This window comes from Motacilla alba, chromosome 4A (assembly GCF_015832195.1).
Source record: "Motacilla alba alba isolate MOTALB_02 chromosome 4A, Motacilla_alba_V1.0_pri, whole genome shotgun sequence".
Classification (NCBI taxonomy): domain Eukaryota; kingdom Metazoa; phylum Chordata; class Aves; order Passeriformes; family Motacillidae; genus Motacilla; species Motacilla alba.
Window position 1 is genome coordinate 15,135,125 of NC_052045.1, and position 22,660 is coordinate 15,157,784.

Sequence of the window (22,660 nt, forward strand, 5' to 3'; positions counted from 1 at the left end):
TCGCCCTCATCGTCGTGCTGGTCATCATCTTCTCCCTGGTGATGACATCCCTCATCACCTACTGCTTCCACAAGTGGAAACTCAGAGGGAAAAGACTGCAGAAAGCACAAGAGGAGTATCAGAGAGACCAAGAAAAGAGCATTTGCCAAAGCACACCTGGACTTGTTTCATAAAAAGAGAAAACCAGGATCCACCAATTCCAGGGCTCTTGAATTACCTGAAAATGAAAATCATGAGAGAACTGCAAATTTGGAATTTCCAAGCAAATACATCCTTGGTTTATCTCATTTCTAAGAGTTGTTAGCAGTTTGGAGATTTCCTACAGCTTTATTATACATATATATATATATTTATACATTTAGTCTCATTTGTGCAAAGTAAAACCAAGGCAATTATGTATTTTTAATCTCTTCTGTCATTTTAATCCTCACTGGGCAAACTGTGGCAGTGCCTGTGAGGGACAGGCCCTGGCACAGGTTCCCAGAGCAGCTGTGGCTGCCCCTGGATCCCTAGAGGTGTCCAAGGCCAGGCTGGAGCACCCTGGGACGGTGGGAGGTGTCCCTGCCCATGGCAGGGCTGGAATGGGATGAGTTTTCAGCTCCAGTCCAACCCTAATCACAATTTTCTGTAAATTTTTTCACAATTTCCAGTAAATTTCAATCTGTTGCTCTCACTCTTTCACAAACCCCCTGGAAGGTGAAGAGGCAGACTTGGGGTATCCCAAAGCAGCTCAGCTGCTCTGGACCAGGGGAGCTGTGCTGCACTGGTGCCAGCAGGGCTGGGGGGTTGGAGGGAGTGGGTCCCCAGCCTGGACTGCCAGGCTGCTCCTCTAGAGCTGCTCCTGGGCCCAGGCTGGCATTTCAGTGCTTCCTTCGCACCAGGGTTGTGCTGAGAGCTGCTCATGGCATTCCCACAAGTGGATTAAGGACATCCAGTGTTAATGGAACTCCAATTCCTAAGGGGAGAGACAGCCTACACCTTTTTTTTAATTAGCCATCAAATCCTTTTTAAACCACCCATACCACGGAGTGTTTCTATTTCCATAGCCTGTCCTGTGATGTCACAGAGAAATGACAGATTTCTTGTGAGTTGCACATCTAAGTAATCTTTTCTAACCAAGTGATGGATGTAATATTAATAAATGTCATTGTTTTATAAAGTGGAAACCATGTGAAGTTGCCACCATCCCCCTGCTCAAGTCTACAGCTTGCCTGCAATTACCAGTACTGCTGTATGTATTTTTAAACAAGCTATAATACTGTGATGATGCTGTAAACTTACCTCTGTACGAAAAAAAATGTTCTATTTCAAAATGTCAGGATGAAGGATGTAAATGTTCTGAAAGTGCTATCAACAACAACAACAACAAAAAAAGAATTTTCACAGAATATTCTAAAGGATTCTGTTACATGCTACAAATCTATTTTACAAGGGTATTTATGGATCATACAGCCTAGTCTGTGAGAACAGTACTATTTTATTACAGAATAAATAAATGAATAAATAAGCAGTGAATATCCATGCCCAGAAGCTGGAAAATGTTTGGGTTCTTTTAAGTACCCTGATCAATTCTTGGGGTAATCTGGAAGATGGAGGACCCTGACAGAAGGAATCCACTCCCCCTCATCTCCCATCCACATCCTGGTGCTGTCAGCGCTGCCAAAGATCTTCAAAATCAGTTGTGGAGAAAAAAATAAATGACAAAGAGTTGCATGAAAACAATGCAAATGTGGTGTTGGTAGGATTAATATCTGTTTTGCCATCATTTAAAGCCAGAGCAGGCAGGAAAGCAGCCCCGGGGCGGGCAGGGCTGATCTGCACACACCCAGCGCCTCCCTCAGGGGCACAATCAAAAGTCACTCTCTGAAAATCACATCCAGTAGTAATAAAATCACAGCTTGAGGAATGCAAGGAGATTGGAAAATGCTTGAAGAATGCAGAGCTGGGAGCACGGCAGCCCTTGCTGGAGGATACGTGGATGGTTTGAGCTGCACTCAGCTCAGGTTTACTGAGAGCTGGGTGCCGGGGCAGCCCCAGCTCCACAGGGGAACACCAGCCCTTGTCCTTGGTGCCACCAGCTGAAAACTGTTGTCAGGTTCCCAATACAAATAAACGAGCTTAGCTGTGGTAAAAAACAGAACTAAAAAACCACCCGAGTCTCACCACACCCCAACCCTGTGAGGGGAGTTTCTGAGGAGGCATTGAGGGACCCCAGAGGAGCCTGGAGCATGGCAGATGTTCCTGTAACTTCAGAGAAAAGGTTCAGGACTAATGGAAGGAGGCCACAAAGGTGCTCTGAGGGCTGGAGCCCCTCGCGCCTGAGGAAAACCTGAGCACTGGGAGTGTTCAGATGAAGAAGGGAAGGCTCCAGGGAACATTCCTGTAGCTGAAGGGGGCCTGCAGGAAAGATGGGGCACAGCTCCGAGCAGGCCCTGTGCCCTCAGGACAAGGGAGAATGGTTTTACCTGCAGGAGGGGTGGTTTAGCCCAGACACAAGAAGGTTTTTACACTTTTTACACTGAGGGTGGGCCCTGTAACAGAATTCCCAGAGAAGCTGTGGCTGCCTCTGGATCCCTGAAAGTGTCCAAAGCCAGGTCAGATCACCCTGGAATAGTGGGAGGTGTCCCTGCCATGGCAGGGGGTTAGGTGGCCTTTGGAAGGTCTCTTCCAACTCAAACTCTTCGATGATCCTCCACTGGACCAGTGGGACCACAAAGGATTTCCTCAGTAGCCAGAAATCCGAATTCAAATATCCCAGAATTGTGGAATGGTTTGGGTTGGAAAGGCCCTTAAAGCTCATCCAGTGCCACCCCTGCCATGGGCAGGGCCACCTTCCACCAGAACAGGCCCTCTGTGAATGTTCAGCTTTGTTGCCAGCTCATATCCAGGGAGTTAATGACACTAAAACTTCATTCCCACTCAGAGCTGGGCTAGCAGCCTGCTGGGACTGAGATGGAAGTTTTTCTAGAGATACAAATTCCCAGAGCAGAAGAGATGGCTGGAGAGGAGACAAGGAATGAGGGAGCCTGGAGTGCAGGGTGGTTTTTATAAAGCTAGAGCAAATGAAAGGGAAAGTTACAGTGCTGCAGTCCATGGGAAACTGATTTTAATGATAATGTGAGGAATGCAAGTTTCTCCAAAGGGTCAGTTATAAAATCCAACACCCCAGAAGTGGATATCAGCATACACAGAGCATGAAACAACTGAGATGGGACAAACTGTCTTTGTTAGCACAGAGCTCACTCAGAGCAGTGAACCCCACCACATCAGCAATCATCCAGAAGATTAAATCATCCAGCTCTGGGTGCCATGAAAGCCTCAAAGGCAAGCAGAGCCCTTTGAAGAGGCAGATTGATTTGTTTCACAGCCACAGTTGTTTTTCCCAAGGAATCCCTCTTGAGCCACCCTGCTCCTGTTATGCCCCAGCAAGCACAAACCAGGCAGCAGATGAGCCAATATTCCTTGACCAGAGTTTTGAGGTTTCTTTGGATCAAAAGAAAAATCTCCTGCTGAAGGGAGGAGCTCCTGGAAGGAGAAAAAGGAGGATACATCACCCACCCTCTTTTCCACATCTTCCCCAGCAAAGTTTTGAATCTCCAGCCTCAAAAAATGCAGGATTAGAAAATCAATTATTTAGGGGATCAGATCATTCATTCCATTGCATATCTCTAAGAGCTGCTAAAGAAAACACTGAGATCTCAGAGTCACTGCTGATAAAAGAATGAAATAAGTGTAGTGAGCAGCAGGAAAATGCATCCAACAGCCATCAGCAAAATCTGCTTTGATTTTCCTGAGGAGTTACCTGAGTTCTGTTTGTAACATTTATGCAAACAAACAAGAGCTGTGCAGGCACTGCGTGTGAGCAGGCTGCTGTTCCACAGACAAACACTGTCAGACACATAACCCAAATAACTCACAGTTCAGGATTTACAGGAAGGCTGACAGCAGCTGCAAAGGAATTTCAGCGGCTCTAGAAAGCTTCTGTGTTCTGAAAACAAAAACATGTGCATGGAAGTCACTCTTTGTGGGTCTGCAAGGGCTGAAGTCTGCTACAAAATGACATTTTCAAAGGATTCAGTTCCTGATCACCTCCTGTACACCTGACAGCCCTTCCAAGGCTCCTCGTGAAATTCTGGGTGCCTCTCCCAGGGCTTGCAGAGACTTCCAGAGGCTCAGAGAACCAGGGAGTGCAGAGCAAAACAAGTAAGGAACAGAGGTGGGGCATCCAGGGAGAGATTGGAAGGCAAGAGATTTAAGGGATTTAAACATTTCCAAGGATCCCAGAGCAACAGGAATGAACAAGCAGAGTTTATTCATTACCCAGGTGCTCTGCAGGGACAATTCAAAAGGGGATGCTTTTGGGGGAGTATTTTTGATGGACTATTAATGCTGTTTGCATGGACAAGCAGCACTGAGTAACTCAAGGCTGGGCTGGGCTCCCACCTGGTGCTTGACCTACTCAGGATCCACTCCCAGGGAAATCACTCTTGAGCAGATTTTTAAGCAGCAGAAGGCAGAACTTGCCTAACAGTTCTGTTTGTATCCCAACATTTCTCTCCAGGTTTTCCATTGTTTGTGGGAAGTGAGAACAAGAGGCTAAGCAGCCCTCAAGGACTCTGATAAACAATCCAGAGCATGAGGAGGGAAACAACCCAATGAAATCCAAACCCCACTTCAGCAGTGAGGGCTCTTGTCCCAAAATGGGGGAAGAAAATGCAAGGTTGGGGAGGGGGATTTAATTGTCTCTGCTTTGGCACAAAAATACAGTGTGGGTCCATAGATAGGGATATCCCTCCAGGATTTCCACAAAGATGGGGATGCAGAGAAATCAGGAAATGGGAGGCTGAGGAGAGTCAGGCCATGGCTGGAGCAAGGGGCTGAGCCCCTGCTGTCAGCTTTGGGCACAAAGGGCTGCAGAGGTGCCCACAGAGCAGCACCAGGCTTTGGAGGCCACAGTGAGGATGATTTCATTGTCTAACCCAAAGATTCCCAGCACAATTCCATTTTATTTGGATGTGCACTGAACCCCAGATCCAGCCTTTGAACAGTGACTTCGTCGTCTTGAAAAATTACAACAACTTCCAAAGTATTTTCTTGCAATTCTCCCAGTCTTCATCTGCTGCTTGTTTTTCTCTATCCTATATAGATTCCATGATTAATTTATTATCATTTCTCATCCCATTGGCATCCTCAGTCCTGCTGATTAATTTCTGTTACAACCTCATTATTTCCCTTCTATAAATACTGCATTTCATTTTACTGCTTTTCATAGTTAAATTTGCTTTTTGTCTTCCACCTGGGGCTCTCACTTTCAATTTACCATGAGGCAGTGGGCAAAGCCTGAGCTGAGATGCAGTAATTACACCTCCCTGCCCTGGCAAAGGGAATCATTTATTTTCCTTATGGATGGAAGCAGCTGGGAGCTGCTCTGCAATCCCACAGCAATCCCACAAAAAAACAATACTTCTGGCTTGCCAGATTAATAATGGAAACTGTTGGCTTCTGGAGTCTGAGAAAGCTATGGAGATGGATTACAGTATACTGCAACATTTGCATTGAGAAGGAGGAAGGGTTGACTCACACCCCAGCCAGGCAGATCTGGTTCCACCTGCAGGAATATTAAAGCAGCACCCAATCCATCACTGCCAGAGCAGCTCAGATCCAAAATCGTTGGGATTCTGGAGCTGACTGCCCACAGGAGGCTCTCCCAGTTCTTCACCCACTGGAGTTGTGGTTCATTCAGTCTTTCCACTCCTGACCCTTCAGCCTTTGCCACAAATCCCTGGGATCTTCTGAAGGTTTGGGAAAGCTTCTGAGTGCTTCTCCTAGAAGTGTGAGCATGTCCTGAAACAGAAAGCAAACGTGGGATTATTCAGGATTGTATTCCTGCCATTTCTCATGGCCTGTAGCACACACCCAGTCCCTCGAGCCCAGCCAGGTGGGCAGCACTCATCCACACAGCTGGGTGCGTTTGAAAGGATTTCATTTAAAAACTCTGTCCAACAGCACGGCCCAAAAAGCAGAATTCTTCCCTAAGGAGGGACAGGGAAAAGCAGCTGGCCTTGCAGGGAAGCAGAGGGGAAAAGTGGGAAAAAGTGAAGCCTCACCTGAGGCTGAAGCTCTCAAATCTTAGTTAGGGAGTGAGGAAGAGTCAAAATGCTGGAGGAGTGGAATTACATTAGAGAAGAAAGGAGCGTGTGGTACAGCACGAACTGCCAGCCTGCTCATCAACATGGGAAGATGTGGTTGTGATATTTTATGAAAATCCCTTTGCTAGGATTTTCTTCTCCTGAGAAGCCGAAGGGCCTCAGCTTCAAGTGTGAACAATTTGTTATCTGCTGCTGTGGAATGCAGCAGGTGCTTTCTCGATTGGTCGGTGTGGGATGTTTCTACTTGGTGGCCAATCAAGGGGGCAGCAGCTCTCGGACTCTCTGGGAGTCACAGAACTTTGTTATTCATTCCTTTCTATTCCTATCTCACCTTCTGATGAATCTTTCTCTCTGTTCTTTGTAGTATAGTTACAGTGTGGTCTTTTTTAATGTAATATATATCATAATATAATAAACCAGCCTTCTGAAATGGAGTCAAGATCTCTCCTTCGCTTCACCAAGTCCTGACTGCCCAGAAAACCCACAGTAATAAATGGTGACCCCAGACACAGCAATAGGAAGAGACCTGGGAGCTGCAGGAAGGCTCCTGCCTTCAGGCTGCCCCCTCCCAAGGAAGGAGAGAAGAGCTCTTCCTTCATGAAGATCCTCCTCAAGAACAGCCACAGGAGGCCCAGGGAATTCTGCACATTTCACTGCTCACCCAGCTGCTCCAGAGGCACCTCCTACCAACAAAGCTTCCACCTCTGGGACCCTGGCACAGAGACAGGAATTCCAAGAAGAAATCTCAGAGTATCCCAGAAAAATCTCAGCCTCCACCACACATTGCAGCATCCTACTGCAAGATTCCCATGGCAAAGGATGAGCAAGGAAGCCCAGTATGGGCACTTACCTCCTACCACATCATTTGATTTGCCATTTCAGCTTGGACAGCCCAGCAGAAAACAAACCGGGGAGACACAATCAAAGGGACCCAAAACCATTCCAGGACATCCTGGCAATGACCTTCAGCTTCCACAAATCAGGCAGCTCAAATGACTTGAAGAGAACGTTGGTCCCAAGCATTTTATTAATGAAATGGACCCAAATTCTATTTTGGTTTGCACTGATCTCACTGCCATAAATCAGGGAGAATCTGAATTACAGATTCTTTCATTACAGCACCTATAAAATGTAGCATGATTTTTTTTCAATAATATTTGCTTACCCTGGAGTAAAACTGTTCTTCCAATTTCTCTTGGATTAAAGCACCTTCCAGCAGAGTCTTTTTTTGCCTGAGAAAGGCAACCTTGGCCAGCTCTGCTTCCTTCTGCTGGCAGTCAGGACAGGTTGAAACCTCATGGATTTCAGCTTCTGTCACCTGGAAGAGGAAACTTTGATGCCATGAGTAATGTCTGGCCTGGCAACTTTGAGAAAATCAATAAAAACACACTAAAGACAAAATCTGGCTTTTTAGGCAGTGGTACAATAATTCAGAGTCACAATTCCAGCATCTATAACTGTTCCTATGCTGACTGTATGCAAGGCCTTAAGCAGCAACCAGAGAGGTTACGATTATAAATTACATTTATACATTTTATAAATAAATTAAGAGGCAAATAAACTCTGGAGCCATTAGTTCAAACACGCAGCTCTGAGCCAGAATCCAACCCAGACTCTGCAGCTCTGTCTGTAAGATAATCAGTGCTACTCAGCGATTCCTGGGCCAGTTTATCCACCATGAAATCTTGAGCTTATTTAACAGCATTACACAAATCCCAGGGTTTGTGCTTTTATGAAATATCAGTGGTTTTATCTGATCTAATTGACTCAGATTCCATCTGGCTCCATAAACACATTAAATTGCTACAAAGACAGGGGAATCAACCCAAGGAAGTCCAATCCCAGGCCTCTCTGACCCCTTTTCCCTGACTTCTCTGGATAAAAATGTTGTTGTGTGGAGCTACAGAAAGAACCAAGCAGAAGAGCAGATGAAGTTACTTTGCTCAGGGAATGCATTCCCACAATGGAAGACAAATAAAGGGGAAATAAAAAATTCCACTAAATTTGCAAGGTGGGTTAACATTAACAGAAATTTAAAAAGCAGATGGCTGAAATGTCAAAATTGTTTTAAAAGACAGGAAGCCTGAAATAATTATCACAGCAGAACTGACTTTGAAGTGTTATTTTTAGGTGCAGGGCTGAGGGGAGGAGCTGGGCCATAAAACCCATCCTGTGGTGGGAAAAAACCACTGGGCTGGTGACAAAAAGAAGAGATTTGAATAGGGTAAAGATGAGACAGAGGCTTCTTAGCCAAGGACTGAGGTCAGCAAGATTTTATTGGAACTGCTTTCATCAATATTATCTAATACCTAAGAAAGCTGGGGGCACAGGGAGGTTTTGTCTTTGGAATTCTTCTAATCCTGGAGTCCCAAAGACTTCAAAACAAATAATGTGCAGAATAATTTGATAAATAATTGGGGCAAACACAATCAGAGAAAAAGGCTTTTTCCTTCAGCTGGTCCAGGGCTTCTTGTAAAATAAATGATGACCCCAGCCTTGCTCAATCACATAAATCAGGATTTTATCAGCAGACAATATTTTATGGTGATTATTTGCTATCAACAGTTCTACAGTGATGTCTAAGAAATGGGAAGTACAAATCTTGGGTTGTCAACCCAAAACCTCTTCCAGAGGCTGAGCTTAGCATCAGGAAGGTCTGCCTGACTTGATCCTATTATGGCTTTTTTCCTGCAGTGGTTCTCCCAGTATTTAGGGGAAATCTCCCTTTGTGTCCCCCAGTACCTGTTTCACAGCCTCCCTGGTGTTTTCCAGCAGGATCCTGTTCATCAGCGGGGCAGGAACAGCACAGGAATCTCCTGTCTCAGTTTGCCTTGCTGGGCCTCCCCAGTGCAGCATCCTGCCCTTCTGTGCCTGCTGCCGCTGCATCCTGCTGATCCTCCTGCTGCAGAAACACCTGAGAGCACCCAGCTCTCCCTGGGAGACCTCAGCAGCTCCTGCCAGGCAGAAATCAACAGGGCAAGAGCATCAGTGGCCGTGCCAGGGAAAGAGGAACTGCTGCTCTTCATCTGTGTGACCTCGCTGTGGCCAAGGAGAGCCAAACCCAGGGTCAGGCCCTGCCTGCAGCAACACAGAGCACAATTAAACACAAACGGGGATGGCAGCTGCAGGAACCTGCACAACAAATGGCTCTAAAATCAGAATTTAAACACAAATGCGGATGGCAGCTGCAGGAACCTGCACAATAAAAGGCCCTAAACCAAGCTCCAAAATCAGAATTTAAACAGAGATGTGGATGGGAGCTGTAAGAACTTGCACAATAAATGGCTCTAAAACAGATTCCAAAATCAGAATTTAAACACAGATGTGGATGGGAGCTGTAAGAACTTGCACAATAAATGGCTCTAAAACAGGTTCCAAAATCAGAATTTAAAGGTAAATGAGGATGGGAGCTGTGGGAACTTGCACAATAAATGGCTCTAAAACAGGTTCCAAAATCAGAATTTAAATGTAAATGAGGATGGGAGCTGTAGGAACTTGCACAATAAATGGCTCTAAAACAGGCTCCAAAGATAGGAGGAAATAAAAAGACAAAAGGTTAATGGCACAGGATAAATAAATTAGCAAAGCAAGCAGTTAAATGCTATGACATTAAATAAACTGGCTGTCAATAATACAGATTTAGCACCTCACTACCTGAAACTGCAGCTTGCTAATCCCAAATTAATTAATATATCAAGAGAGGTCTTCGTCAATAACTCTAAGGAGCAATTTGTATGAAAAATTAGAGGAAGCCTCCACCAAAGCCACTCTGGAAACACCTCCAATAAATTCCACAAACTACAGAGAGGCAATTTTTTTTTGGAGGAAATGCAAATAGAAAACACTTCTTATCTAAAGCTTCAACAATCATTTCCTAAATTCTTTCTAAGATCTTATTTCTAAACTATCATTCCCGCTTTCATCTTCCCTTATCCTTCCCAGTGGCCCATAAGAATAAATAAAACAGAGATTAGACTTCAGCTGGGCGGGTTAGGATGGATTTACAACTTCATTCAGGGCTTTTGGGGAGATTTTCCAGAGGCTTAGAGCACAATCAGTGCAGTATTTCATGGACATCAGCATGGGATGGGGCTGCTGAGGTGCAGACACCACAGCTCTCGAGGTTTCCATAGCCAGATTTCCCCCAAATTCCTGCTGGGAGGTCGGATTGTATCATTGGAACAACCCCTCCACATTCTGTCTTTTCAGGATTAAATTCAATTTCCAGACAGGTACTTGGCATTCCAGTCCCACAACAGAAATCTTTAAAATACTGAGCAACAGGAATGTAAAACTTCCCCCAAACTCCCTGGGATTTATTTAGTCCTGAGTGCACAGGACACAGCTGTGGAATTCTGCAAAGCAACTGAGCACCTTCTCAGAAATCCAGTGGTTCTAAAGGATAAGGGAATCCATAATTAAAACTAAAAGCAGGAATTTTGTGACTTCATTGACAACATGGAAAATATGTTTAAGTTCAGAATTGAGCATCACAGAGCAATTTACTCCTCCTAAGAAGACGATGGATCGCAATTATTAAAAGGAAAGACAATTTATAGACACATAAATAAGAATTAGCAACACCTTAAAATGAAATTTAATTTTAAAAACAATTCTGAGGGAGCATCATAAATATATGAACGGAAACCTCCATTTCAGTCATCAGGTGGTTTCCCTTACAAGAATCGTGTAAAAAAGTGGAAATCATGTGCCACTACTGGGTTTAATCACACTAATAAAATATTCTTGGCAGGTTCATTTATGCTGAACATAGAATGAATAAAAAGATTAAAAAGTTACCATTGTAAGGGAGGAAAAAAACCCAGAAGAAAAGCCTTTGAGTACTCAAAGGGAGAAGTAAAACACATCAGGTCCACTGAGCATTTAGTGACAGTTTAATACCAGCCTGAATAACTCACTTAAGGTTCTTCTGACATCCACAAGTGCAATTTTATTAAGAATTGGTTTCTAATAATGCATAAATCCTGTGCTGCCACACACCCACCCATCTGCTCATCTGCACCTCCAGACTTCAGAAGAAACACTGGCAAAGGGAACAGCAATTTTTAAACCTCACTGCACGACTCAGTGCAGGAGTTATCCCTTCACATTAACTCATGCTTAACAGGAAGTTCAGAAAGAACATAAATTAGGGACCAAGGACTAGAATTTTTCTGAAACAAACCCAAAAACTGATGAGAAAAGTTTGTCTTTTAACTGGAGTATTTGCACATTCAGACCTCCCCCAGCTGTGGGAGGTTCACCTGCCCAGGGGATCTCAGCTCTTGCTTTGGGGTTGGGTTTTTTCCATGTCTCTCAGATTCCCTCTTTTTCATGTGTGATGCAGACCTGCTGCAATGCTCCTTCTCCAGCTGTGGTGGCAGATCTGAGGGCAGTGCAGAGAATCCCTGCCAGTGCCAACGACTGCTCCACAAGGACATTTTCCTGATGTTTGGTTGCTCCAAATCCAGTGTGCCCTCTCTTCGCTGCAGAGGAGTAAGGCAGAGCAGGTGACAAGAGCAGCCCAAGTGACAGCAGCACAGCATCCACCCCAGCCCCATCTCACCCAGCAGGAAGGTCACAAAACGTGGAATGTTTAGGCAGCAAAGCCCCACAAAGTGCACCAAGAAGCAGCTGTGATTCCAGCAGCCCAGGAGAGAAAAGCTAATCCTCATGTCTGCACCCTAAACCCTGCTGGGGGGGTGGAACTCGGTGACCCTGTGTAGGTTTTGTAGGTTTTTTCAGTGACCTATGTAGGTTGTAACTCCAGCCTTAAGTGTGACATTTGAAATCCACAAGGAGGGAGTAAAAGAAGAAAATCTTTATGAGTTTCCTTTTCCTTTGATGTCTAACTTTGATTGAATAGGAAAATTGGCAGGCATTTTGTTATTATTCCCTACCAATACTCTATTTTAAAGAAGGTAAAAAGTAAACGAGATAACTGTGAAATGCAATAATCAATAACTGCTCTTCAGTAAGGTTTTACCTCTGCAGCTCCAGATTGCATCTTCATAATGACCTAGACTGATTTTACAGTTCAGATGATCATGCTGACAACCTGACCAGCAAAGAACATGAGAAAGACCCCTGCAGGTAACAGAGGACTGAGAGAAACAGGCTGAAATGTCAGGCTGTTCATCACAAATAGAAATTTAAAGTGAGTAAAACTCCTCCAGCACAGTGAATCATCCCAGAGTCGCACAACAACCTGGGCTGGAAGGACCATAAAGATCATCCAGTGTCACAATGGGACACATCCCACTGTCCCAGGGTGTTCCAAGCCCTGTCCAACCTGGCCTTGGACACTCCCAGGGATGGGGCACTCACAGCAACCTCTGCCAGGGCATCCCCACCCTCCAGGGAACAATTACAGGAACAGTGCAGAAAAACAAACAGGCAAAGCATTTCATGGAGACACATTACAAAAGTGAGAGGCAGCTTGTGAGCACAGCACCAGCCAGGGGTTAAAGAGCCCCACCTGAATTCTCAGATACATCCAAGCTGAAGAATTGCCTTTTCCTGAGTACATTTTAAAGATGACTAAGATGGAGCAATCTCTGTGGAACTGAGAATTTACACTCGTGTTGTGATGCATTTGCCTAATAACAGCTCATGCTACCACACTGGGGTGCAGGGACAAAGACAACTCTGATGAAAATTTCTCACTTCTCCTGAGGCCAGCGTGTTTTCCTTCTTTCAGCCCACAAAGAAAACCATGAAAAATAAAAATGACATTCCAGAGTGCTCCTACAGGCAAACCAGAACCTTTTTGCTCCCCCATGACATTTAACCCTATTAGTAGTAAGATGAGAAGGAAAGTCTTGAGGCAATAAAACAAACTCTAATTCAGCGTACTCTGTGTGCTCAGTCCACACGATTCACTGAGCTGAGTGTTCTGAGGGGACTCACTGTGCAGCCTGCTCACATCCAGGTGAGCTCATCTACTGCATTTAAAAAACATCTCCAAGCTGCTAAAACAATACAAGATTTGGGGGCCACCCAGTGCTGAAGGCTTAAGTCCAAGAGCAGCATTTACAGCTATCAGAAGACAAAAGTTGCTGTGCTTATTTTATGGTAATATTCTGCAATAAAAAGATGCAGTGCATGGCTAATTGTGATTGATTTGGGGATAGCATGGCTGGGTACTGTGTTTGCATTAAAGAAAAGCATGAACTGTATTTTGTGCTCTTCATATGGATCACTGGAAGCACCAATGTACCTGAGGCCACCACAGGGACAAGTGACAGGACCAGCAAAGACAAGCTAGCTCTGCATCCATCAGCTCAGGATCGTGGAACAGGACTTGCTACTCCAGCCTCAGTGACCACTCTGACTCTCCCTGCCAGCAGCATCCACCAGCCAAAGGCAGAGCATTCCCTGGTGCAGAACCACAGGGATCTGCAAGTGCTTCCATGAATAAAATCCTCTGAGTACAACTTCCAAGGGAAAACATCCTTCAGCTGTGGTTCATCCTTCCTTCAGTGCCTGTGAACCCACCAGGTCCCCCTCACTGTCTCCAGGAATCAGTCACAGGACTCTGATGTATTTTAGGAAGATTCTCTTGGAGGAGCAGGCCAGGATGAGCTGCTCCACACTCCTGCCTTCCCTCGACTGCAGAACAGAGGAATGCAGGAGATGAGTCAGGAGCCCCCAGCACTGACACCGTGGGCAAGGAGCTCTGCAACTCCGACCAGCCTGGAAGTGACCTGAGGTGCTGCTTCTTTAGGACAGATGGGTGCTTTGAGGATGCTGGTACACAAATCCCATGCCATGAAGGGCCCAGGCAGGAGGATCACTGTCCTACAGTGACCTACAAAACTCCAAGTGTGCTCACCTCCCATCAACATGTAGATTGAGGAAGATTCCCCGTCTGCTCCCATTATTTTTTGCTCAGTTACAGCTTTCTTGCTCTTTTTTCTTAATTAAAAATAGCATCTCTGACCCACTTTTTGACAGACTTTAGCAGGGCTTGCATCCCACCATCTGCTCTCACAGTTCCTTGCATAACTGGTACATGGAAATGGATCCTTCCTTCCTCCTTTCCCTTCTCCTCCTCCTCCTCCCTGCACTCCATAATTATTTGGGTAAAGCTGCTCCATTGTTCCTGCCAAAATTGGTGCCCTACTGCCTCCCTCAGCTTGGGAAAGGAACTAAAACAGGGCAAAGAAATAATTCAATTATCAATACTGTTGATTAACAAGGGGGAAAACCCGTTTCACACAATAAATTCTGAAGTCATGTTTATTTTGGAGGGAAAAATACCCAAATTTCCTAGTACCTCTACAGCTGGAGAGAAAAAAAAAACCCTGAATTAAATGAAACAATTAAATGTCAAACATGGGGACATTTTTGAATGTACTTTTCCAGGTTTTGTGGTAATGCATCACCAGGATAATGTCACTACATGGGGGGAGCATCAAAGCCGTGTGTGATATGGGAGACAAACTGCTCTCCAAGAAAGCGTAAAAGAGAGACTTTGTTACTTAATTACTTGGCTAATTAAGCCAGGCTAATTAGCTGGCTTAATTTAATAGCCTGTGTATAAAATTTAAGTCAAGTTTACATCTCCTCCCAAAAGAAACAATTACAGCCTCTGCTGAAGTTACCCAACTCACCAGCAGGAGTTCTGATGACAGATTTGTCTGGCCTAATCGCAGTGTCTTTATTGTTCAGATCAATCCATTTTCCCATGGCATCAATCCATTTTCCTATGGCAGCTCTTTCCGCAGCTGCAGGATCCACTGCTTCAAACTCCTCCTCTGCAAGGTAAAAAGGCAACTTTGAGCACACATGGTGAGGAAAGCAAAGTGGGAGGCAAATAATCCTCCACTTGAATGTGCCAGTTCTCCCTGCTAGGGAGGAGAAACCCTGAGCCACAGCAATACACAGACGAGGCCACAGATTCCAGCTTCTGCTTTATCCCTCATCTGCTGCAGCCTCAAGGTCCTACCCAGCCCTCTTCAGTATTTCAAATCATGGAACTATCCCACGGAAAAATTGTTTTATGGCCTAGCTACTTCTCATATGTGATAAAAAGTAGCTTGGAGAATTGTTTTTTAAGGCGCCAACAGAATTTCAGCATCACAAGATTACTAAGGAAGGATTTCCATGGTTGAGTCCTTCCCATGGAGCTGTCTGAAGCATGGATCTGGTGGGCACTTTGCACGGCAAGGACGCTGTATGCAATTTTCACATGTCTCTTTTTACTGATTCAAGCCCTCGCTGCACTGACTGAAGCTGTGGAAGGCAGGCCTCAAGCAGGGAGAGCTCTGCATACCTACAGCACTCTGGCCTGCCAGTGATGATGAGCTTTCCAAAGCCTCTGACACAGCTGGCCCCTCCAAATCCTCTGTGGAACACCAGGATCCAGGTGCTTCACTCTCCTCCTCGCTGAAGGACTCAAAGGTGTCTCCTGAATAGTCCAAGGCAGAGCTGCTGTGACTCTGGCTCCACTCCAGCCCCTTCCTGTGGCTCCTGGAGCTCTCTGCTGGGGCAGCTGCCATGGGACAGCACTGCAAATAAAACAAAAACAAGGTCGGTTTCACAGGATTACTCACAGCAACATGGGAGGTACTTTGCGATGTTACAGCCACATCACACCCAATTTAACCACTACAACAGGTGGGTAAAATCACATCTCAGTCGTGATCAAGCCAAAGCAGGGATTAGAGCAGCACGCTTTCAGATCCACAGGGTAAATATACAGCAGCAACTAGCACTGAACTGTGAGCTGTGAAATCTGAGCAGCATTCTTTTCAAATCTGTAGTGGATTAGAGTAATGCTTGGATAAAATTCTTCATTAAAAAAATTAAATGCAAATTTTCCCCTTTCTAGCATTTAAAAGGAACTTAGAAGGAAAAAAAGGTAAGACTATTTACAACAGCAAGCAGTGATGAAAAATGGGGGAATGAGCTGAAATAGAAAGTGAGTATGGTTAGATGAGATAGTGGGAAAAAAACCTTCCACCATCCCAGGCTGCTCCAGCCTGGCCTGGGACACTGCCAGGGATCCAGGGGCAGCCCCAGCTGCTCTGGGCACCCTGTGCCAGGCCTGCCCACCCTCATAGGGAACAATTCCTAATTCCCAATATCCCATCCAGCCCTGCCCTCTGGCAGTGGGAGCCACTCCCTGTGTCCCTCCATGCCTTGGTCCCCAGTCCCTCTCCAGCTCTCCTGGAGCCTCTTCAGGCCCTGGCAGGGCTCTGAGCTCTCCCTGGAGCCTTCTCCTCTCCAGGTGAGCACCCCCAGCGCTCCCAGCCCGGCTCCAGCGCTGCAGCAGCTCCGTGCCCGGGAGCTCCCCAGCCAGGGCCGCGCCCGCCCCTCACGGGCTCCGGGAGCTGCTCTGCCCTTCCCTCGCTGCTCTCGGCCCTCACGGACGGGCTCTCAGAGCGGCTTTACCCGCTCCGGGCCCGCTCCCCCGGGCGGGAAGGGGCGGCCCCGGGCGCTGAGGGCGGAGCGGGGCGGGGAGCGGAGCCCGGGCCGGCCGCGGCCGAGGCGGAAAACGCGGCCCCGAAACCCTGCCGGGAGTGTGGGGCTGGTGGTGCCGGGAGTGTGGGGCTGGTGGTGCCGGGAGTGTGGGGCTGGTGGTGCCGGGAGTGTGGGGTTGGTGGTGCCGGGAGTGTGGGGTTGTGTTGTGCTGCACTTCCCGTCCCGGCTGCGCCCCACAGCGAGTCCCCCCGGGTTTGGAGAGGACTCTGAGGAGCTGGAGCGTGTCCAGCGGTTTGCGAAGGGCGAGGAGCGCGGCTGGGGGAGCTGAGGGTGTTAAATCCCCACGAGGATGCACACATTGCACACACAGCGATGAAAGGCTGCCCGGAGCTGGTGTGTTTAATCCCCACGAGGATGCACACATTGCACACACAGCGATAAAGGGCTGCATGGAGCTGGGTGTGTTTAATCCCCACGAGGATGCACACATTGCACACACACCGAGAATGGGCTGCCCGGAGCTGGGTGTGTTAAATCCCCTCGAGGATGCACACATTGCACACACAGCGATAAAGGGCTGCATGGAGCTGGGTGTGTTTAATCCCCACGAGGATGCACACATTGCACACACAGCGATGAAAGGCTGCCCGGAGCTCTGACACCGGTTTGTGTCACAAACACCGCACGGTCAGCTGCAGCTCTGCTTTGCCACACGGACACAAAAGCCAAGAGAAACACTAGGGGATTTTTATATGAGGGGTTTTTTTTACCTTTAAGACAGTGTATTACACCTAAGAAGATGAATGCAGATGGCCTTGGATGTGACACTTCATGGAAATCAGATGCAAAGAGTATCCTAGGGCATGAAATCTTGTGTATTTTCAGGTACAATTTCCATAGGTTATATCATGATCTTCTCTCTTCTGGGATCTTGCTTTAAAATTGCTATTTCAGGTTAGTTAATACCACTTTCTGTTTTGTTTTGGGGTGGGTTTTTTTTTGTTTGGTTTTTTTGGGGTTTTTTTGTTTGTTGGTTTTTTGGGGTTTTGGGTTTTTTGATTTTTTGGTTTTGTTTTTTTTTTTTTTTTTTGGTGGTTGTTGTTTGCTTTTTGTTTGTTTTTTTTGTGTTTGTTCTGGTTGTTGTTCTGTTTTGTTTTTATTTTTTCATTGAACTCTTTTTTGGCAAGAAAAGCTGATTCTCCATCCTGGGATGCAGAGTGCGTTGTCTGTCACTGGGGTTTTATCCTCATGCTGAGTTTGGACTGCCTGGCCAAAGGACAAGAGATTTTGTCTTCTCTCACATTTGAGGAAGTGCAGCAAAAGTGATCTTGTGTCTCTTGGAACAGAGAACTCTGTGCTGATCTCTACATTTCATATCAAGAAGGATTGGGCAGCATGAGATGGATGCAGGAGAGTAATAAATGCATTGTTGCAGTGGGGTGTAAAGCAGAGTGGAATAAACAGCTCTGCCTCCACATTGTTCAAGTTTTCACTTGTTTGCTGACTGGGCTGCTCGGGGCTGGCCCTTTCCTTGTCGTTTGCTGCAAGAAGTGAAATAATTTATGTGGGATAAACATTTCTTGTACCCTTTCTGCCCATCCAAACGAGAGCAGTGCTCAGAGGGCTGTGGGAGTGGAAGGGCACTGCAGGAGCCAGCTCAACGCCAGGAGCTCGTGGAGGCAGGAATCTGGAATTCTGGAATTCTGTACAGTTTGGATCAGCCAGACCTGCCTTGTGTCCTAAACCTCTCCAACCCAAAGTTCACCTTGCACTGGCTGCTCTGAGGTGTTTCCTTCTCAAGAAGATAACGTGGCAGCCAGGCTGAGGGAGGTCAGGATCTGGAAGGATCTAGAAAATGAAGTGAGAGATTTCATGCTCTGGGTTAAAAACCACGGGGAAACAGGGCTGGGAGAAACATTTCCTTTTCTTTAAAAATCTAATCAACATGCACAGAGAATAACACAGAATAACTGAGAATAACCCACATCCCCACAGCTCCCACTAAATGCTTTGATTATTTATCATTGCCCATTTTTTATGGAAACAGTTGACTTTAGATTATTAGTGACCTGGGTGGTATTTGATTTTTTCCCCCCTGGAGGTTAAAGACTTTGTAGTTTCCTGTTCTAGGTCCTTTTTAAAATTCATTTTAGAGCATGAAAAATATATTGTTCCGTCAAGTTTATTTCTCTGACATTTATTCAGTGCAGAGTGTGATCCTAATATTAAAGGTTTTTGATTTGAAGCCCAGGATACAGACAAGGCTTTTCAGTGGTCTTCCCTAAAACAGGACATTTCATCACTGCCTGGGAAGTTATTATGTTGGAACAGCATAATTATTTGAAGGAGTATTTGTTTTTCAAGGATTTGTGGGTGATATTAGATGGCTCAGCCCAGTTGTGTCACAAGGTATTAAGGTTTCTGCCTCTGAAGCCATGGAGCTGGGCCTATATAGAGCCATAAATAATATTGTGGGAGAGCCAGTGACAGACTTTGACTCCAGCTCAACTCTTTATTACTTGTTATATTAAATTTAAACACAATTGTTGAATTCCTTGCTGTGGGCAAACGCTTTTTGATGTCTCCTTCTATTAAAGCTGTAATATCCCTTTTAGCCTGTGAAACTCACTCTTGCCAGGTGTTTCTCCAATAATCAGCCTCTCATTAATGATGCCAGCAGAATTAATTGGGCTGTCACCACGAGGTTGGGTATCCAGTTGGGAATTATGGGGTGAGGCCAGTGGAATTAAGCACGTTTTGACTGTGGGGAAAGTTCATGGGGCTCAATAATGAGATGCTCATGAGCATTACTCTGTAGGAAAGGGCAGATTCAGGCTGGAACATTTTAACTCTGGAAATGTGAAGGACAAATGCAAGAACTCTTAGGAAATTTGAAAGCATTTGTTGACGATTTAAGATACAGTCAAGGTTCTCCTCTTTATCAGCACAGAAAGTACTGCCATGGTGCCCCCAGACACCATAAATCATCCAGGAGAGTGCAGAGGCTGAGAAGATTACAAAGGAAAGACTTTGGGGCAGGCAGCACCCTGAGAAGTCATTGTTTAGGGCCTGCTGTATTTAAAGTGGGCATTTCAGCTGCCATTAACTCCCATCCCTAATTAGAAAATGGATTGATCTCTGCTGAAAGTTGCTGGAGACTGGCAGGTGTCCCTGGCAGATCAGAGCTCTGCATACAAATGAGATGGTGAACGTGTCCACTGAGTTTCAGGCAGGGGAAAAAAAAAATCCATATTTGTAGGCAGCTGTTGTTAATTATGCTTTGGGATTGGTATTGGAAACAACACTCCAGTCAGCAAGGCCATGCTCTGCCTTCCTGATTTTCCTTGTGCTTTCAGCTGGAGAAATATCCTTCCTCACCCTGTCCTAAGGAGGTGGGAAAGGGCAAATTCTTATCTTCCTCCTTTGTGCCTGCAAACTGCAGATTTCCTCGTGAGTGCTCTCTTCTTACAGGAGCAAGAATTTCAATAACCCAGTGGGAAAACATCTGAAAATGCAATAAAGTTCCATGAGGCAGCATTATCAAATCTGCATTCACAGGGATGGATATCCACGTGTATGGAAACATGCAGGTCCTCACTGGACACTGAATTTCTAAATCCCATCCTCCCCAACAGCCTTGAATCTTTTGTGTCTGAATAAATCAGTGCAGCTTCACACCAGCAGCCTGGGAAAACCCCAGCTCCTGCTGCTGCCAGGGACACCCAGAGGGGTTGGTTTCTAGCTCAGTTTGGTTTCTTGTCTGCAGGTTTGCATCAGTTCTTTTTACAGAATTATTGTACAGAGTTATTGCAGGTACTTTAAATAGCTGGATGTTGGACAGCAGTGGCTTTTCCTTGTTTTTGCAAAGAATATTACAGCCTGAACACGACATTAATTCGTAGGAAAGAGGAGAATCAGAAACCTGTCTAGTGAAGGCTTGAGATTCCTTCATTTTCTTCTCTCCTTTTATTATTTTTGCCTAATGATTTCCCTGTGGCCCATCCTGCTGAATTCCCAGTGCATTGCAGTGGGAAGGGTTCCAAGGGGATCAGCAAAGGCATCCCATGCTCTTGGCAGATCAATACTGGACTTATTAATCAGTTTGCTTTGGTATTAGGGTGACTCTTTGGGGAATCTTTCGGGATTGGCCTCAAACCAATGAGTTATTTTGCCAGCTCAGCAAATGCTTTAATTTAGAAATTGCAGCTTTTCATACTGACTCGGTGTTTAGCCTAAAAACACAGAATTTATTTGTTCCCTAGCCCATTTCTTGAAGTACTGAAGTGCCCTACATCTGCTGTGGGTCATATCAGCAAGGGATTTTCTGTTTTCCTTTCCAGTCCTTTGCTGGTGGAATATTATTTCTACTGGAGAACCTGGACTGATTTTGTAGTTCAGAGCACTTTTATAATCTCTCCTGAGCTTAAGCTCATTTCTGAGCAACTCATGGTCCTGGAGGCAGGAACATCAACATTGCTCTGAGCATTTCCGTTCTGGGAAGGAGGAGACTTGTTTTGACTGATTGTATTTCTTGGGGAAGAACTTCTCCCTTCATTTTCTGTGACTGTTTGATACCTCAGAAAATAAACATTCATTTGAAGTTGGGCAACCAGTTTGTGCCACTTTTGTGTGTAGATATTTGAAGACTTCAGTGTCTTAATCTGAGGCAGATCCCCTCAATAAATGTAGCCCCTATAATCTTAAATAGTGATTTTATTTGTGGACTAGGCAAATTCCTTGCTGCTTTCTGGAACATTCCTCAGGTCTCTGTGCTGAGTGATGCTGCAGCTACTGAGTAAACCTGTCCTTCCCTCTGGCTGTAAACAAAGCAACTGCAAAATTTGTAACTCTCAACTCCCATTAATAGAATGGCCCTCAGGTGTAAAATTTTGGTCCCAAATTATTTCAGGCTTTTCAGAGTTCCTATTAGACTTGGGAGCATGCAGATGCCTAAAATGGCCTTAAAACCCAATCAAGGGTACAAATGGGAAGACAATTTGTACTGACTCATGTAATTTTGAAGAACATTTAAAACACTGATTACTTTCCAAAGACAGGGAAAATAAGGGTGAGTGCTGGGAAATCAAAGGCATAAAGAGGAAATGGCTCCTGTAAGGATGGAGTGGCAGCCTGGATTCTCATTGGGGCACTTCCTGCTGTGACAGATGCACGTTATTCATTATTAACCTTTGATAATTGTCTAATTGCTTCTTGTATCCTTTGGAGCGAATCACCTTTCTCATCCTCAATATGAGGACCTCACAAGTCCTGTGCTTTCCCCTCAAGTTTCCTGAGCTCACTGGTGGATATTTGTGAAATAACTGTGCTCCATTGGAGAGGCTGGACCACCACAGCAGGAGAAGGTTGATGGGAGGAAGCTGGCAGTGAGTTTGGCAGGCAGGTGAGACTGGGCTGCCATGCCCAGGAGACCCCCAGGTGTGGGGATGAAGGAGATTTCAGAGTGCAGAGCCTCCCAAATGTTACAGATACATATTAAAATACTGGCTTTTTGCAAATATTAAAATGGATTCTATATGTGTGGTGTTAAAGTAACTTTGTTATATAGTTTTTATTTCTGTTGTTAATTAGGCTTAGTGAAATAGCTGATATAAGTATGCTTGTGTTAAAATGCCTGCTTGGATGGGATAACATCCCGTGAACACAGGAGGAGGACCCTGCTATTGATACTCCAATTATCAGCACTCAGTGTCTGAAGGCAGTGTGGACCAAGGCCCAAACCCAGGAGATTATAAGAATGGACTAAAACCACAGCCAAGGAACTTGGCTCTAAAAGGGTGGAACCGAGGAGGAGCCATGCTAAACAATTCTTGGAACATGTAAACTAGTTTGGGAAGAAAGTTTCCTATGCATAAGGGTCTATGAATATGTAACAGGCTGATGCAATAGAAATGGGATATAAAGGGTGTTTCCAAACTAGCAGGTGTGCTCTTGTCTGATCCCATAATAACCTTTGCTCTATGGTCCTTTATTAAACTTTCTACATTTTCACAGGAGAGTGACCGTGTTTTTCACACAAACCCAGTCCAGGTCTCTTCGTAGGAACCACAGAGATGCCTCCTGTC

General features: G+C 45.5%; 1 protein-coding gene across 3 annotated transcripts; it reads right to left on the minus strand.

Moving 5' to 3' along the window:
* Window positions 1–2,212: 2,212 nt before the first annotated feature.
* On the minus strand, window positions 2,213–16,555 carry C4AH8orf48 (chromosome 4A C8orf48 homolog). Of its 3 annotated transcripts, XR_005255073.1 has the most exons (7): window positions 16,295–16,555; window positions 15,427–15,661; window positions 14,765–14,908; window positions 8,892–9,103; window positions 7,315–7,467; window positions 5,582–5,844; window positions 2,213–3,988 (listed from the first exon to the last, which is right to left on the minus strand). XR_005255073.1 is itself a non-coding variant. In XM_038123132.1 (6 exons), the coding sequence occupies exons 2-6, from the start codon at window positions 15,650–15,652 to the stop codon at window positions 5,740–5,742; spliced, it is 840 nt and encodes a 279-aa protein (XP_037979060.1). In that variant the 5' UTR covers window positions 15,653–15,661; window positions 16,548–16,555; the 3' UTR covers window positions 4,987–5,739. The 3 variants fall into 3 exon arrangements, 2 of the variants coding, with proteins under 2 accessions (XP_037979060.1, XP_037979059.1); XM_038123132.1 differs by lacking the exon at window positions 2,213–3,988 and having other exon boundaries at window positions 4,987–5,844; window positions 16,548–16,555; XM_038123131.1 differs by lacking the exon at window positions 2,213–3,988 and having other exon boundaries at window positions 4,987–5,844.
* Between the last annotated feature and the right edge of the window lie 6,105 nt (window positions 16,556–22,660).